This window comes from Mandrillus leucophaeus, unplaced genomic scaffold, assembly GCF_000951045.1.
Source record: "Mandrillus leucophaeus isolate KB7577 unplaced genomic scaffold, Mleu.le_1.0 Scaffold206, whole genome shotgun sequence".
Classification (NCBI taxonomy): Eukaryota; Metazoa; Chordata; class Mammalia; order Primates; family Cercopithecidae; genus Mandrillus; species Mandrillus leucophaeus.
Genome location: NW_012102099.1, coordinates 1,704,734 through 1,723,354, shown reverse-complemented (window position 1 = coordinate 1,723,354; position 18,621 = coordinate 1,704,734). Strand labels below are relative to the sequence as shown.

Here is an 18,621-nt window from a genome sequence, read left to right as displayed (position 1 = left end):
ACTTTGTTTTTCTTTTGTTATAGGAATGTCAGTCATAGAATCTTCTGCTGGGTGAGGAAAGGCATCACACCTTTCCCCGACACCCTACAGCAGCCAGAGCCGTGCTTGTGTCTGTCTCCTCCACTAGAATGAATGCTACGTAAAGGCAAAGATTTTGTTTGAAGAAGTCCCCAGTGCCCAGGACTATGTCTGTGTAGAGCAGAGCTCAGTAAACACTTGCCAAGTGGCTGTCTCTCCCACTAGAATGTCAGCTCCTGAGGGCAGAGACTCTCTGTCCCATTCACATGCAGCCCCAGTGCCCAGCACACAGCATGTGCTCAATAAAACCCTGTCCCGGTACAGGTGGATACATTCAGGCCCAGAAGGAAGGAAGGACTTGTCCAGGGCCCTCCCCTGCGGTGGCAGAGCCAGGACCAGTACCCAGCTCTCCAGTGGCCCCTCCTTTCCCCATCCCAGAGCACACAAGGGCCCAGGCTCTTTGTTCACTGAGTAAACACAGTTTATTACTGAACTGCACTTTCACCTTCACACAGACTATTTCAAAGAGCTGGAACAAGTGTGGGGTGGGGGTTGGGGGAGGGGCAGGTGCCCCTCAGGAGCCAGGACCCTCGGCCAGCTTCCCTGGACCAGGGCAGGGGAGGGAGCATCAGGCCGTCCAATCTCCGGGCACCAGCTCTCCACGTGCACGCGCACTGCAAGCCAGCAGCTCCTCACACATAAATACAGACACGCTTAACAAAAATAGTATATCATCTTCACAAGGAATAAAAACTAGTCTTGAATATGTACAGCAGAGCGCCCGGGGTGGCTGGGACCCCTGGGGATGAGACAGGCCAAGGGTGGAGAAGAGAGAGGGAGGCCTGAAGAGCTCCTGGCCAGGCCACTCTGACCTTGGTAGCCTGGCTCCCCAGGCTGGACAGGCGTGGGGCACAGATGTGCCTGGCCAGGCAGGACTGGCCCTTCTAGTCAGCCCTACCCCACCCCATGCAGCAGGCTCTCCTTCCTGCCCTTCCTGCCTGAGGTAGGGAAGAGCCTGGGGCTCATAGCTGTTCCTGATAGCTTCCTTTCACCTCAGGACTGAGTCCCCTGAACCCGCCATGAGGAGCAGCCCAAGCCTGTGGTGCCACAGGCTGCTCTTGTAGGAAGTGAGGCAGCTGAGGCCATAAACAGCTCTGGGGCACCTGTCTTGGGCCCAGTTGGTCCCTCAGTCATGGTCATGGGAGCCAGGGAGGGGAAGGGACTAGAGTGGTGCTGAACTGCAAGGGCCACCCTAGCATTGGCATGGGGTGCTTCCTGCAGCTACAGCCCCCTCCCTCCTGGGTGGGGCTGGCCTCTAGCCAGAGGCTTCTGGAGGACATGTGGACTGGGAGTGAGGACTCTAGCCAGTCCAGAGGTGAGGAGGGAGTCCTGGTCCTTGCATCTTTATCCCAAGCAGCCTGAATCCCTAGTCAAAAGTGGCCCCTAAATGGCTCTTAGGGGGTAGGGATGGAAGGAAAGGGAACCCAGGTTAGTGTGGGGGGGCGGGGGAATGATCAATTCTGAGGCCACAAACATCAAAACAAAGGCAATCTAGTCTCCTTTCTGGGGAAGAGGTTCTGAAAACTTTCAAGCTCCCTGGCAGAAAAACATTTTCAGGGAGGCTAAAGGGTAAGGGTTGCACCAATCAGGTAGGGCCCTCCTGCCCCCAGCCACAAACCCTTCCATACCTGCCAGCCTCCTTGGGATAGATTTTGTGGAAATTTTATGAATTCTGAGGCCAAGGGAACTGAGGTGTGGGGGTCTCACAGAAGTGTGATAAATTCTAGAAAACTAACTGCAGGGGACCAGATCTGGGCCCAACCCTGTGGTGGGTAGGTGGGCATGGCCTGCATATAGTGGTTCTCCTGGTGGCAATGGCGGCTGGACGGAGGATGTGGTGGGGCAGAGGGTGGGAGGGTAGAGTGGATAGTCAGTGTCTGGTCATTTCCGACTGAAGAGTGAGCCCAGCAGAACCACGCCGGCCACAGTCATGCCCGTCAGGAACCAGCGGTTGAAGCGCTCCTGGCCCTTTCGGCTCTCGGCTGCTGCATTGTTCCCATAGAGTTCCACAAAAGTGTCCTGCGGGGAGAGAGAAGGAAGGCGCAGTTTGAATTCTCAGAGTAATGTAGGTGGGTGGGGAAAGGGGCCATGTGCATGCTATGGCCTTGGTGACATGAAAAACTGTAGCCATCCGTGCCCACTCTGGGCCAGGTAAAGGGCTAAGGGTGGTCCTCTTTCTTGACCCTCAGTTGGTGATAACCAAACCATGTTACTGCTCAGAAAACAGGTAGAGAGGAGGAAAGTGCCCTGAGGTCAGTAAGTAACACTTTCTCCAGAATCCAAGGTGGGAACGAGATGGGCAGGGTCAGGGAACTGATGGAAGCCAGGTGACTGGAGCAGAGTGCAGGAGAAGAGGGCATGGGGGAGATGATGGTGCAGGGGTGAGCAGAAGCCAGACCATGTGTGGCCTGGAAGCCGCGAGGAGCCTGGAGTTGAGTCTGAGGGTAGTGTGGAGTGTGGAGACACTAGGCCTCAGACTTTCTACTGCTGCACCAGAGGGAGGGACAAGGAAGCCCAGGGCTAAATCCCCAGGGTGATTTGGGGCCAATTCAGGGGTAGACTGGGTCCTGGGACTTCAGCCAGAGGCTCCTCCCTCTGGAGGGAGTCTCTGGTGGGCAGGTTGGTGATGAGAAGAGCACGGCAGACAAGAGAGGGTAACAATGACGCAGGACTGAGAGGCCTCCATGATGGGGTCTGTGAGGCCTTGTCCCTGTCCTCCACTGCAGGGGGTGTGACTCTGTGCCCAGGAGGTTGTGATCAACAGCCCTCTGCCCCGAATCTAAGTCAGAAGGGAAGCACATGATAGGGGGAAGGAGGAGCTGTGGGCTAAACTACCCAGCCCAGGGTGCAGCAGCCTGTGGGGCAGGGAGAGAGACACTTAGAACATACTTTTTTATGAGTAAGCGTTGTACCCAATTTGTCCTTTAATCCTCCCAACAATTCTGCAATGCAGGCTGTCTCTCCCCATTTACAGGTCAAGAAGCTGTGCCCAAGGGCCAAGGACCCAAGGACTAGATCAAGGTCACCCATCTGTGTCAGTGGTGGAGCCAGAATCCAAAACTGGTGTCTGGCACCTAGAAATATGTAAGAAAGAAGTTCCAGGCTGGGTGTGGTGGCTCATGCCTATAATTCCAGCACTTTGGGAGGCTGAGACGGGTGGATCGCCTGAGGTCAGGAGTTAAGACCAGTCTGGCCAACATGGTGAAACCCCGTCTCTACTAAAAATACAAAAATTAGCCAGGTGTGGTGGCACGCACCTGTAATCCCAGTTACTCAGGAGGCTGAGGCACGAGAATTGTTTGAACCTGGGAGGTGGAGGTTGCAGTGAGCAGAAATCATACCACTGCACTCCAGCCTGGGTGACAGAGACTCCGTCTCAACAATAACAACAACAAAAAAGTAAGTTCCGTGTGTGTGTGTGTGTGTGTGTGTGTGTAAAATGAATGAGTTACTGGCTGATTCTTGCCTATCTACCAAGACCTCTGCCACACTGGGCCTACATTTCCAACTGGTCCCAAATGGGCGAGTGGCTGCTCCGTCAGGGCATGCCATCTCCAGTTGGCCTCAGGTCTCACCTACCAATTTGCTCACTTGTGACCCCTGCCTGGGCCCACTTCCAGTCTTGACAACCCCCTCAGTCTATGTTCCACACAGAGATTTCTAAAAACACAGGTCAGATCATAACACACCTATGCTTGAAGCCCTCCAGCAGCTTTCTCCTGCACTTAGAAGGCCAGCATCATTATTTTTGTATACCTGGTACCTAGCAAAATGCCATGTGCACTGAGGTGCTAACTTGACTGAAGGAATCCTCAACATTAAGCCAGTAGAGAGCAGTGACCCATGAATCTCAGCCCTCGCACAAGCACACTCCATTCAGTCACTCCAAGTTCTCAACCTTCCCAGGGCTTCCATCACACCTGAAACAAAGTCCCCACTCCTTACCCTGGTCAGCAAGGTCTAGTGGAATCTGGCTCTAACACTTTCTGGTCTCCTCCCCACCCCTGTCCCCTGCACACTTCACTCCAGTCTCACTGGCCTCCTTGCTGTTCCTCCAATGTCTCCTGCCACAGGAGTCTGCTGTTCCCACTTGCCTGGAGCACCTGACCCCAGGTCAGCGCCTGCCTCACTCCATCATTTCACAACCATGACTCCCCTCAAATGTTACCTCCTAGGTGAGGCCTTCCCTGACTGCCTTGTCTAAAACAGTATACCACCCCCATCTCTCTCTGCCTGTCCTCCCCTTACCTTCCTTGATTTTTCTTCTTAGTTGTTTCTTTTTTTCTTTTTTTAGACATAGTTTTTCTCTGTCCCCCAGGTTGGAGTGCAATGGCACAATCTGGGCTCATAGCAACCTCCGCTTCCCGGGTACAAGCGATTCTCCTGAGTAGCTGGGATTACAGGCATGTGCCACCATGCCCAGCTAATTTTTGTATTTTTAGTAGAGACAGGGTTTTGCCATATTGGCCAGGCTGGTCTTGAACTCCTGACCTCAAGCGATCCGCCCGCCTCGGCCTCCCAAAGTGCTGGGATTACAGGCGTGAGCCACCAAACATATCTGGCCTTTTTTTTTTTTTTTTTTTGAGACGGAGTTTCGCTCTTGTTGCCCAGGCTGGAGTACAATGGCGCAGTCTCGGCTCACCACGACCTCCGCCTCCCAGGTTCAAGCAATTCTCCTGCCTCAGCTTCCAGAGTAGCTGGGATTACAGGCGTGTGCCACCACGCCCGGCTGATTTTGTATTTTTAGTAGAGACGGGGTTTCTCCACATTGGTCAGGCTGGTTTCAAACTCCCAACCTCAGGTGATCCGCTTGCCTCAGCCTCCCAAAGTGCTGGGATTACAGGCATAAGCCACCACGCATGGCTACCATTTTTTTTTTCTTGTTTTTAAAAGATGTATCCAGATTGACTTTGAACTCCTGGACTCAAGCAATCTTCCTGCCTCAGCCTCCTGATTACAGGAACTACACTACACAGAATGACCACCGTGCCAGCTTTTCTTCTCGGCGCTTCATTTTCTTATTTTTAAATTTTTGTGACACGGTCTCGCTCTGTTACCCAGACTATAGCGGCGCAATCATGGCTCACTGCAGTCTTGACCTCCTGGGCTCAAGCGATCCTCCTGCCTCAGCCTCCTGAATAGCTGCCACTAAAGGCACACACCACCATGCCTGGCTAAATTTCTAAATTTTTTGTAGAGACAGGGTCTCACTTTGTTGCCTAGGCTGGTCTCAAACTCCTGGGCTCAAGGGATCCTTCTGCCTCAGCCTCCCAAGTGCTGGGATTACAGGTGTGAGCCACCATGCCTGGCCTCACCACCTCACCACTTTTTTACCCCCTTAAGCTGCACCCACTTCCGGCACTTTTCATGACTAGATTCTGTACTTTGTTTTTGTTGTGATGTGTCTTCCATACTAGATGTGTCTTTTTTTTTTTTAAGACAAAGGCTTGCTCTGTCGCCCAGGATGGAGTGCAGTGGTGCAATCTTGGCTCACTGCAACCTAGACCTCCAGGGTTGAAGCCATGCTCCTGCCTCAGCCTCCTGAGTAGCGCCCACCACCACGCCTAGCTAATTTTTGTATTTTTAGTAGAGACGGGGTTTTACCATGTTAACCAGGCTGGTCTCAAACTCCTGACCTCAAGTGATCTGCCCGCCTCAGCCCCAAACTGCTGGGATTAGAGGCGTGAGCCACTACCCTCAGCCTATACTACATATATCTTGATAAGGGCAGAGGTCCTGTCTTGTTCCTATACACCCAGTGCTCAGAACAGTGTCTTGCACATAACTGGTGCTCAGTAAATACATGAGTTAACAAATGTATTGCACGTCTACTACATGTCAGGCATTGGTATCCCACTTCACCTTCATCAGAATCCTGAGATGTAGATTTGAGCCACATTTCACAAATAAGATGCCTGAAGTTTAAAGCAGGGAACACTCAGCAGACAGCAGAGTCAGGATCGAACTGCAAGACTAGCTTCAAAGGGAGTGCTGCTATGGCAGGACACTTCCCTGAAGTCTGAGGCTGGAGGGATGTGTCCTGTCAGTAGTGCTGTAAGGATTTCCAGGAGAAGGAATGTGGGAGCAGGGTTGAGGTGGAGGATCTGGGGAGAGGAGGGCAGTAGGGCCGTGGCTATGCTTCCCTGTCTCCCACTCCATCCTAGCCAGTCTCTGTGGGTCTTGGCAGAGAAAAATATTCTTACAGGTTTGATTTTGTTGCTCCCACGTATGCCCAGGTGGAGTCAAAACAGGATTATCTGTGATGAGGGAGAGTTTCAGACTATGAAGAGCATGGGAGAAGGCCCTGGTTATCCCAAAAGGCCAAATGTCTCTCAAGAAACCAGGGACACTGGGGTTGCAGCCAAAATGGGAGAGGCCTGGCTCCCTTGATGGGAACTTTCCTGAAGTAGAGGGCTGGCAGCCACAGGAAATTTTCAGCTCTGGGGCTGGGCTGGAGTAAACAGGCGCTGTCCCCACAAGCACACAAAGCATTCACTGTCCAGGAACAGTCATTCCTGGGTGGAGGGAACATTCTCATTTCAGTGCCACACAAACATTCTCATTTCACCTGCCCCAGCTTCCACTCATGTGTTCCTGGTCATGACAACCTTCATCTCCACTTCAGTTTCTTTTCCTGGGGAAAGGGAGTAGGATTTCCAAGGGGTGTGGATTCTAAGGATTGCTTTTGCAGAGAGAGCACGAGCAAAATGGGGCGTGCTGTTCCAGGGCGGGTGCTGGAGAGGCGGTGGCGTGGGTATATTTAGCCCATGGTTCACACGACACACTTGGAAATAAACAGAGCCATTTTCTCAGCGGGCGGCTGCTCTGGATAAATAAACAGGATTGCAGAGCAGCCCTGGTCTGGAAAAGCAGAGATAAGCCCCGACTACTCCTTGGGTGGCTCCCACTGGTTTTAGCCAGGCTGGCATGGTAGGCAGGGGATGATGTTTAAGAGTGGGTTGCAGGGAGGTTTCTAATGTCACAAAGGTTTCTAGGAGACCCAGGCCCAAGGGCCTGTCTGCATCCTCTGCTTGAGTTAGAGGAAAGTGGGGAAAGTTTCTCTTTGTAGCTGACTTCCCTGTGGGGGTTTGTAGGGCCACTGGGGACAGACAATGGCAAATGACCTCCACAGGAGAGTCATGGATTCCTAGCCAGGCAGACCCACGAAGTCAGCAAGAGCAACCCACCTGCCCATTCTACGTTTCCTCTGCTGGTTTGTAGTAGAGCCTACACTAGAAAATTGGGTCTCCTGACTTGGCCCCTAGGAGATGCCCAGGCTAGTACCACTTTCAAGGTCCTTCTTCCAATACTTCAGAGGCTTCAACAGTCCTGGCCACCCACTTGGAGTGGCCCCACACTACATACTCCTAAGTGCTTCAGGCCCTGGTGCCTTTGCCAACACTGTCCTTTAACTGGTCATTCCATATCTTCCTCAGTTAACCAACTCCTACTAGGCCTATAGGACTCCATTTTGGAGTCCCCTCTTCCCTGCTCATCCCTCCCTAACCTCTGGGATGAATGTCTCCTTTCCGCTCCTAGGGTCCCTGGACTTCTGTTTCTACCAGGGGTATGCATTGAGGCTGGCACTGGAGACTCAGCCGTGAGCAAGGCTTCCATGGAACTTATTTTCTAGTCCATTCTCAATGGTAGTAAGATCACCTCCAATGGCATGAAGTGAAGCATTCTTAGACATTACAGTGATTTGTGGCTCTCCACAGGGCCACAGCACATAAAGAGATATATAGTATATATAGTATAGTATTCAAATTTCATGGGAGAGCAATTAGGACAAAAAAGTCTGAAAAAGACTCCTTGCAGGCGTGGGTGATTAAAAAAAAAAAGTTGAGAAACCTTGTCTTACTGGGAAGCAGAGAGGATAACAAGAAAAAAAAAGATAATTTTCGAGATGATAGGGTCTTAAGTCCTGTGGAGGTGACAGAGAATATCCGGGGGAGCTGGGCACAGTGGCTCACACCTGTAATCCCAGCACTTTGGGAGGCCGAGGCGGGCATATCACCTGAGGTCAGGAGTTCAAGACCAGCCTGACCAACATGGCGAAACCCTGTCTCTACTAAAAATACAAAATTAGCTGGGTATGGTGGCGGGCACCTGTAATCCCAGCTACTTGGGAGGCTGAGTCAGGAGGATTGCTTGAACCCAGGAGATGGAGGTTGCAATGAGTCGAGATCATACTGTTGTACTCCAGTCTGGGCAACAAGAGCAAAACTCCGTCTCAAAAAAAAAAAAAAAAAAAAAAAAAAAAGCATGTTTTAGCAGAGGTAGTAAGTGCAAAGGCCCTGAGGTGGGAGGGAGGGGAGGGATGTTCCTGGGTTTATGGCCTCTGTGTGCCTGGTTTCCCCCAACAGCCTGGGGGCTCAGTGCAGATAGGGACCAAGTCTGGCCCAGGACCTACTCAGACAGGCACAGACTGACTTCAGCTAGATCTCTGCCCAGAGTCAGCCAACTGAATGATGCAGGTCACCTTGTAGGTGCCTGTGACCCTGCAGAAGTCAGGTGAAAAGGTTGGCATGATGCCCTGAGGAAAGGGGCCCAAGTGCCAGGGGACCAGCCAGAGGCTGAAGTATAGTCTCTACTTGAATCTGATCTTTCAGTTCCCATCCTGGTTTCACTGCCCACATTTCCTTCTTTTCTTTTTTCTCTTGTAAATTTTTGGAGAGATGGAGTCTCACTACATTGCTCAGGGTGGTTTCAAACTCCTGGCCTAATCCTCCTACCTTGGTCTTCCAAAGTACTGGGATTATAGGCATGAGCAACTGTGCCTGCCCTTCCCACTTCTTCCAAGTAGTGTAACTTTGAGCAGGTTACTTCACCTCTCTGGCCCATGGTGTCTTTGTTTTTTTTTTTTTAAGACAGTCTCTCGTTCTGTTGCCCAGGCTGGAGTGCAGTGGCATGATCTCGGCTTACTGCAACCTCTGCCTCCCAGGTTCAAGCAATTCTTCTGCCTTAGTCTCCCAAGTAACCTGGGATTACAGGTGCCCGCCACCACACCTAGCTAATTTTTTGTATTTTTAGTAGATATGGGGTTCCACCATGTTGGCCAGGCTGGTCTGGAACTCCTGACCTCAGGTGATCCACCTGCCTTGGCCTCCCAAAGTGCTAGGATTAAAAGCATGAGCCACCGCACCCAGCCCTTACTTGTTAACAGTAATAAAATACTTTAGGAGCTGAGGCAGGAGGATTGCTTGAGTCCAGGAGTCTGAGACCAGCCTGGGCAACATAGGACGATGATCATGGGCCAGGTCCATGTACTTCTGTGGCTGAATAAGGCCTTCATTCTAAGTCCAGGTAACCCGAGGCTCAGAGATACTGAGACCTAGCTAAAGTAGATAAGTGGCAGCCAGGTGTGGTGGCTCACACCTGTAATCCCAGCATCTTTGAGAGGTCAAGGTGGGCAGACTGCTTGAGCTCAGGAGTTCGAGACCAGCCTGGGCAACATGGTGAGACTCCATCTCTATAAGAAAAATCTTAGAAATTTAGCTGAGTGCGTTGGCATGCACCTATAGCCCCAGCTACTCAGGGGACTGAAGTGGGAGAATTGAGGCTGGGAGGCTGAAACTGCAGTAAGCTGTGATCGCACCACTGCACTCCAGCCAGGGTGACAGAATGAGACCCCGTCTCAAAAAAAAAAAAAAAAAAAAACGGGGGAAGCCATTTTTAAGCCCCAGTATGTTTGGCAGCAAACCCCATATTCTGGGCCAGCGCCATGGCCCTGGGTCTGTCAAGGAGGGTAAAGTAGCCCAAGGCCATCAGCTGAATGAATAAGCACTGGCTCCCGCCAGCTGAGGGGAACTGGTGCCACAGGAAAAGGATGTGACGAAGACCAGGAGGGAAAGTGAAACCCTTCCGTCCTGGCTTCAGTGAGGAACAAGCATGCCTGTGCCAGACGAACCCTTCCTTCCTCTTGGGTGACTCTGGAGGGCCCAGGCCCACTGCTTCCTTCCTGCTTGGTTATTTCAGGAAAGAGGTAGGTGGAGAAGAGGAAGGGGCTACTCTACTAGCAGCCAGGGAAAGTGCCAGAGACACCAGGACTGTACCTTGTCCTGTCCTCCTCACATCCTTGCATTGGCGGCTGTGGGTCACCTGCAGAGTCACCTTCTGCACCTGGCCTCAGTTTCCCTGAGGGAGAGGCTGATAAATGCATACTGAATAGATAAACATGGCCTTGCTAGATCGCTGGGAGATGGTAGGAAGGGGGTAGGGCAAACGGAGAGGCCTTATCACTCTCGTGGCAGGGAGTTGCAGGCGGAGACTCGAAAGAAGTGAGGTTTGTGGTTGGAATCCACTTCCTCTGGTTTTCCTAGGGGAGCTGTTGGCTCCCGAGATGTGAGAAGAACATGGCCTTTCTCCTCTCCCCCACGGAAACATAGGTCTGGAGGTAGGCAACTTGGAGAAGCAGCTCAGTGGAGGCAGTGGCAAAGAGAGGGGTGGCGAGACTGTGTTGGGGTCAACACCTCAGTCCAGCCGGCCCAGCTATGGGTGTCACAGCAAGCCTTTGGCATCTGAGCCTCAGTTTCTCCTGCCTTGACCTCCCTAGCAGTAGTGGTGAGATCAGGGGGTGTCATAGAGGGCTCAAGCCATCTGGGCTATAGGGAATATTTGGTGCTTTCCTCACAACAAACTTCATGTTTCTCTTCCTCCAACTCTGACCCGTTCAGTTCAGCTGCCAGCCTCTCCTCCTCCACCTCCTCCCCCACCATTAGTTCTAAGAAGCTGTGCCTGACTGATGCACTTGCATTTCTCAGAAAAGGAAGCGGCTGTGCCGGGAGGAGATAACACCTCTGCTGGGGAATCGAGAAAGCTATCAGGCCCAGCAGTGCGAGTGTGGGCTCTCCATCTCTCTAGCTCAGAACCAGGGTGATGGGCCTGGGGGCAAAGAGAGAGAATTCAGAAAAGCATTTACTGGGGGCAGAGATGCTCTTTGGGGGCTCACAACCTCCTTCCCTTGAAGTGACGGTGATAAAACAGCTGATGTTTACTAAGTACCAGGCATGGTGCTAAGTGCTTCGTCTGTAAGAATTTGCTTAATCCTCACAATAATCCCAGTGAGTACATGCTGTTACTACTCTCCAGCTTACAGATGAGGAAACAGAGGCAGAGAGGACAAGTCACCCTCCCAAGGTCATAGAGGCCACAAGTGGTAGAGTTGGGATTTGAATACAGGTAGTCTGTCTCCAGAGTCCAAACATTTAACCGTTCCTGGGTGGCTGCTATGTGCTCATATGGGTTCATCCCCTGGGATTCTGATGCCTCCCCTCATCTCAACCCTTTCATTTCAACCCTGGTGACTCCCTGTTCTTTTGTAAGTAGATGGCCACAGCCCTCCATTCTTCTCCCAATGTCCAGGGTGAGAAAGACCAATACTCATCCTTGGAACAGAGTCGGAGACTCTAGTGACCTTACAGCACGCCCATCCAACATTCCATGTAATACTCAAGCTCACCATGAACACCCCCATTTCAAAGACGGGGTTCAGAAGGGTGGAGTGCTGAAGTCCCACAGTGGGTCTGTTTCATCCTGATGGTCCACACGCATGGGATTTGGTAGTCATCTCTAGGGCATTCTCTCCTTATGCACTTATGGAGAGCTCCCTCCTTCCTGGGTGGGGCATTTCATCTTCGGACAGCCCCATTGGAAAACTCTTCCCTGTTAGGGAGCTGATGCTCATCTCCCTCTATCTCCCTTGACTGGCTGGTCTTAATTCTGCTCTCTCTCCTCTGCTGCTCTCCTCCAAGTATCAGTTTCCTCATTTGTGAAACGGAGGTGCTATCTGGATGAAGGCAATTAATTTCGACTTCTCTATCAAGTTGGGCTGCCGGAGCACAGAGCAGCCAGAGAACCAATAAAATTTGCAAACTAGATTAAGATATTTTACTTTTGACCTCATCTGTAAAATGGGGATTAAAAACGTCCTTATTTCTTCCTTTTGTTTTTTTTTTTTTGAGACAGAGTCTTACTCTGTCGACCAGGCTGGAGTACAGTGGCACAATCTTGGCTCACTGCAACCTCTGCCTCCCATGTTCAAGTGATTCTCCCACCTCAGCCTCCCAAGTAGTTGGGACTACAGGCATGCGCCACCACGCCTGGCTAATTTTTTTGTATTTTTAGTAGAGACTGGGTTTCACCATGTTGGTCAGGCTGGTCTCGAACTCCTGACCTCAAATGATCCACCCACCTCGGCCCCCCAAAGCGCTGAGATTACAGGCATGAGCCACTGCGCCTTGCCCAAAATGACCTTATTTCAAAAGAATACCACGAGGATTCAAATAAATACATGTAAAGGTCTTAGACCTGTGTGTGGCACATAGTTAACTTTGAGTAAATGTCTGATTTATTGTTCTTACTAGTAGACCATGGCTCAGCTTGTGTCTCAGAGCCTTCTCTATGGCCTACAAGGGCCTGCAGGGTTTTCTCAGCTTCACCTAGGGCCAGGCTGCTTCATTCCTCACATGCCATGTTCTGTTCAGACTCAGGACCTTTGCCCACACTAGTGCTTCTGCCAAGCTCTGTCCCACTTATCTCTGAGGTCTTAATCCACAGGTTACTTTCTCAAGGAGCCTAGCTGCTCACTTCCTCCCCCATCTGACCATGGGCTCTGTCCCCTAGGCCTTGCCCAGTGCTGGGTCCAGAGAAGGTGCTGAAGAGTATGGCTGAGTGGTAGACAGAGAGGAGGGAAGAGAAGAAAGGCCAGTTCCCACTTTCTTCATTCCTTTCCTCACTGCCTGGTAAAACTAGAAAGAGGCCCCAATATAGCAGGTGATTAGGCAGGGTGTCCAGTATTCTCCAGACATTTTCTCTCAGGATAAGAAAGGGGGACAGGAAGCTTATGGGAAAGTTCCAGAAAAGGCATCTTCTGCACTGTGCTGAGGCAATGGGCAGGAATGGGGTAGCAATCTCCAAAGACTAGGACTTCTTTCTGAGGTCTTCGACCCCAAGTGCTCCATGGTCCAAAGCAGCTTCTCCTTCCTCCTCTCCGTCCAAAGCTATGGCGACTACCTCGTCTGGTGCAGATCAGTGCTGGATGCTGCAGGGAAGAGAGTACTGGGCTGACAGTCAGTGGATGTGGGTTTTGTTTCCCAAGTCCATCGCTGATTTGCAGGTGAGTCCTTTCCCCTGTCTGAGACTCTGGGAAAGTCTGGGACTTTCCCCAACTGTCAAATGAAGTAGGAATCATCTCAAAGGGCTCCGTCTAGGGCTGCAGCATAAGGAGAATGAAAGTAACTCATGCAGACAAATGAGTGACTACCGGGGTTCTCTCTCTCAGGGGTATCCAAAAGATCCAGTAATTAGTGTGTAAATTGAGAAGCAACATTCTGAAGTAGGAGGACTTGTTGCCACAAAGGAGTCTGATTCTTCTCCACCTCAAAGCCTGCTGGGCATTGCTCTGAAACCTGCAGGATTCCAGGGGAAGAGAGCAATAGGCACATCTATGACCCAGGGCAGACTCCTGGGCAAGGCTAGATCTTTCCACGCTCTAGCTCCTGTGGCCTCGACCTCTTCACCCCAGCACCGCCTCCAACTAGTCCAGACAAGTCCCGAGTATTTTCAGCCACCTTTATCTGATCGGAAATGTTTGGAATTCCACAGCAGAAGGCAACAGCTCTGGAGGATTTGGGGAAGGGAGCAAATCCCTGCAACACCCTTCCCTTCCGCCTCAGCCTCCCAAGTAGTTGGGACTACTTGTACATTCCCACTGTACAGATGAATGCTCACACCCCACGTAACCAAACACTCAGGGCTGAAGGCACCCACGGGGTTACATTTCCTTCTGTTTTGTGATGTGATGGAACTGGGAAACAAAACCCACATCCACTGACTGTCAGCCTCGTACTCTTCTCCACAGCATCCAGCATTGATCTGCACCAGACAAGGGAGTGGGTTCCTTCTAGTTTTCTGCCCTATTCATTTCTGCCCCAGTTCATTACCCCTTTAAGGTGCAGAACAGTAAGATGCCTGAGATGGTGAGAAGAGGGCTAAGGTACTTTGCCGGATGTTGACGGAGGGGGCACCCAGAGGTGTGCTATTCACAGTCAATACCCAGAGCACCACCACCAGGAGGCCCGGAAGCAACCCACTGTCCCACCTGATGTGGCCTGTGGACCACCCAGAAATTTCAGAGCGTCACAGAGCTGTGTGGTTCAACCCTCAGCAGGTAAGAAACTGAGGCCCAGAGGAACTGAAGGGATGCCTCTAAGTCTTCATACAGGGGCAGAGCAGAGCCTGGCCTCAGGCCTCCTTACCCTGGAGTGAGACAGTGTGGCTTCCAACCCTAGTTCTATGACTACCTGGCTGCAGGACCTGCAGCAAGACACTTTACCCCTCCAAGCCTGGTGTTCCAGCTGCAAAATGAAAACAGCTGTACCTACTTCACAGGCCTAGCAGCAGAGTTAAATGGTCCATGGTAAGCGTTCCGTAAATGTTAGTTGCTGCTGTTGTTGTTATTATCGTTGTTATTTGAGACGAAGTCTCACTCTGTCTCTGTCGCCCAGGTTGGAGTGCAGTGGTGTGATCTCTGCTCACTGCAACCTCTGCCTCCTGGGTTCAGGTGATTCTCATGTCTCAGCCTCCCGAGTAGCTGGGATTATAGGCGTGTGCCACCACACAAATTTTTGTACTTTTGTAGGCTAATTTTTGTATTTTCAGTGGAGACGGGGTTTTGCTATGTTGGCCAGGCTGGTCTTCTACTCCTGGCCTCAAGTGATCCACCTGCCTCAGCCTCCCAAAGTGCTGGGACCATAGGCATGAGCCACTGCACCAGCCCTTTTTTTTTATTGCTGAAAAATGAGTGGCTCCATTTATGCTTCTCATAGTGTCTCTCTTATTTGTAGCTATAAACAAACAAAAAGTAACAGCTAATATTTGCTGAACTAATATTTACTGTTTGAATTCTTAAAATCTTGCAAGTAGGTGCTGTTCCCATTTTACCAATGAGGAAACTAAAATTCAGAGAGGTGATGAGACTTTGCCTGAGGTCCCTGGTTACTAGTGAGGGCATTCAACTTCACGGCATGCTAAATTTACCAGCGCAACATGATACATGAAAAGATTTTACTAAGACCTTCTTTCCTTCACCCTTTCACCTACTCAATATTTACTGAGAATCTGCTATTCCTAGGCTTTGGGAGTCAGAGATGACTTTAAGTACATGGAAGTAGCATTCCCCCAGGTTCCCTGGGTGCCTCGAGGGGTGAGACAGGGAAGAGTGTGCTGAGGCTACTCAGTGACGAAATCAATTTCCCCCAAGCCAGCTCTGCAAGGACAGTATTTGCAGAGAGAGTTCCTCCCTCTGTCTGATCTTTATCTTGGAAACAAAAGTGATGCCACGTAGCTTTGGTGAAGCTATTAGATGAGTTTTCTAAGACGGGACATGGCCTATTTGTAAGCCAGGCTGACCTATGGAGTTGTAGGAAGGCTGCCTAGCTCTGGACACTCATTCATTCACCAAATCTTCATTAAGTGCCCACTAAGATTCAGGCACTGTGCTAAGCGTTGGGGATAAAACAGTGACTAAATAGAATGAAAATTCGTACCTGTATGAGTTTACAATCAAATGGGAAGAGACAGGCAATAAACATGTCAGATGGTGATGCGTTAAGAAAGAATAAATGTGAGAAAGGGGGTACAGAGACATGGAAGAAAGTAAGATTAGAATCCATGGTCAGGGAAAACTTCTTGAGGAAGTGAATTTGATCAGAGACCTGAGTGAAGTGAGGGAACAGGCATTGCAAAGATCTGAGAAAAGGCCATGGGAATAAGTGCAAAGGCCCAGAGGCAGGAACAAGTGCAAAAAAAAAAAAAAAAAAAAAAAGGCCCAGAGGCAGGAACATGCTTGAGGTGTTCCAGGAACAGGAAAAATGCCAGTGTGGCTGAAGTCCAGTGAATGTGAGGAGACCGGTAATGATGGGATCTGGAAGTAGCCAAGGGCCCAATTGTGCAGGGCCTGGTAGGCCATTTGAAGACTTGGGCTTGTCCTGGGAAAGCACTGCAGGGTTTTGAGCAGGGGAAGGACATGACCTGACCTTGGTGTTCAATAGTGTCCCTCTGGCTGCTTGGTAGAGATCTCCAGGAGTCTGGTGAGATAATCAGGAAAATATGACGGTGGCTTACCCACAATGGTGCCAGAGAAGTTGGTGAGAAGCAGTCAGTTTCAGAATTTATTTTTTAAAGTAAAGCTGGGCCAGGTGCAGTGGTTCATGTCTACAATTGCAGCACTTTGGGAGGCCGAGGTGAGAGAACTGCTTGAGTCCAAATGTTTCAGACGAGTCTGGGCAACATGGGAAAATCCTATTTTTACAAAAAAAATAACACAGAGTAGCTGCACGTGATGGCATGTTCCAGCTATTCTGGAGGCTGAGATGGGAGGATTGCTGGAGCCCCAGAGGCTGAGGCTGCGCCACTGAACTTCAGCCTGGGTGACACAGCAAGACCCTGTTCTCAATCAATCAATCAATCAATAAAAGTAGAACTGAAAGGATTTGCTGATGAATTAGATGTGGACTGTGGGAGTTGCCTGCCCCTTTGGCCCTCTGTTTCCCATCTATAAAAGACAGGAGAAGAGGTCCTTGGTGATTTCTTTCCAGCTTGATAACTATGAGGACCTATATGAAGAAAGAGATAAAGCAACTATTTCTGTGCTCTCATGGAAGCAAAATCACTTGCTCACCAGGTCTCAAAGTGTGGATGGCAATAAGATGAGAAAGGCAGAGGATGGACAGAGACAGTGCAGCGAAGGGAGGGCAGGGCTCTGCCTAGGCTGTGGCTATCCTACTTTCAGCACACACATCACTGCTAGGCATATGTCAGGCCACAGAGTAGACAGGCTCCAGTGGGAGTGGGGGTCGGGGTAGCTTGCTTTATATTAGGAGGGAAGAGGCATCAGAGCTGTCGTTGTCCAGGGCCTACTAGGCAGAAGGTGCTCAGTGACTGACTGACTGAATGAATGAATAAATAAATAAGGTAATGCCAGAAGGCCAGTATATGTGCAAGAATTTCCCAAGTCCTTCCAAATTAACAAGAGGTAGGCCTGGCCCAAAGGATTGCTCTCCTGTCACTTTATCTGCTTATTCTAGGCTGAGCTTCAAGTTCTTGTTCTCTGTGAATTGGAGACTATGTGGTCTGAATCACTGAAGCAGGATTTTACAGCTGGAAGGAAGCACAGATACATTTGGTCCACTCTATCCACAATTTCAGCCATCACTGTTTTGACCTTATCTGTGATTCTGTTATTATTTACTTAACATTTTTCTTTTCTTGTCAAGACAGGGTCTCTCACTCTGTTGCCCAGGTTGGAGTGCAGTGGTGTGATCAAGGCTCACTGAGGCCTCAACCTCCCAGGCTCAAGCAATCCTCCCGCCTCAGTCTCCCAACTAGGTGGGACTACAGGTGTGCATCACCATGCCTGGCTAATTTATTTTTCTTTTTCTTTTTTGTAGAGATAAGGTCTCACTATGTTGCTCAGTCTGGTCCCTGAACTACTGAGCTCAAGCTATCCCCTCGCTTTGGCCTCCCAAAGTGCTGGGATTACAGCTGTGAGCCACTGTGCCTGGCCTACTTAACATTATTCTATCAATTTACTTACTTTTTATAAATTTAAATAAGTGTACTGAAAATCCTTAATTTCTTCCCAAACCTGTTCTTTCTGCATCTTTCTCATCCTTAAATCCCCTCTAGCACTCATCTGTCAATATATCCTGATTGATCTGTATTCCAAATTTATCTAGAGTTCCACCACTTCCTACCACCTCCACTGCTATCATTTGGTCCAAGCCAGTATCATTTCTTGCCTGTATTGTCCTAACAGCCTCCTTATTGGTCTCCCAGCTTCTTATCGACCCCATGGTTCCTTCACCACATGGCAGCCAGAGGGGTCAGCAAAGTCAGTTTCTTGTCTGCTCAAAACCCTCCACTGCCTTCCCATCTCACCCAGAGGAGAACCAAAGTGTCTCACCACTGCTCACACAAAGCTTCCTTTCCAACCACTTCTCCTCTGCTTACTCTGTTCTAGCCACACTCATCTCCCGTGCTCTTCCTCAAACATGCCAGGCACACCATTCCCACCCTTTGGCCTCTGCACTTGTTCTTTACGTTTGGAATGTTTTTTTCCATAGACTGTTACATGGTTTTCTCCCTCAGATCATGCAGATCTCTGCTCACATGCCTCCTCCTCAGAGGCCTTCTTTAATTATCTCTTATTAAAAAGGCAAACACATACCAAAAGCTGCCTACCACAGGCCCCCCAATCACTCTCTGTCCTCTTAGAGTGTAAACTTCATGACGGCTGGGTGCGGTCGCTCACGCCTGTAATCCCAGCACTTTGGGAGATCGAGGTGGGTGGATCACCTGAGGTCAGGAGTTCGAGACTAGCCTGGCCAACATAGTGAAACCCCGTCTTTACTAAAAATACAAAAATTAGCTGGGTGTGGTGGCGGGCACCTGTAATCCCAGTTACTCAGGAGGCTGAGGCAAAAGAATCACTTGAACCCGTGAGTCAGAGGTTGCAGTGAGTCGAGGCTGCGCCATTGCACT

At 50.3% G+C, this 18,621-nt stretch overlaps 1 protein-coding gene across 9 annotated transcripts in view; it reads right to left on the bottom strand.

Moving 5' to 3' along the window:
• Positions 1-481: 481 nt before the first annotated feature.
• Positions 482-18,621, bottom strand: part of BCL2L1 (BCL2-like 1) — a 58,096-nt gene continuing 39,956 nt past the window's right edge. For 7 of the 9 annotated variants that reach the window (XM_011979806.1, XM_011979807.1, XM_011979803.1 and 4 more), the window contains one exon: positions 482-2,097. In XM_011979806.1, coding sequence (XP_011835196.1) covers positions 1,960-2,097 — 138 coding nt within the window. In that variant the 3' untranslated portion in view covers positions 482-1,959. Of the gene's footprint in view, positions 2,098-2,990; positions 3,153-18,621 lie in introns of all 9 variants that reach the window. The other 2 variants (XR_001006055.1, XR_001006054.1) reach the window with 2 other exon arrangements.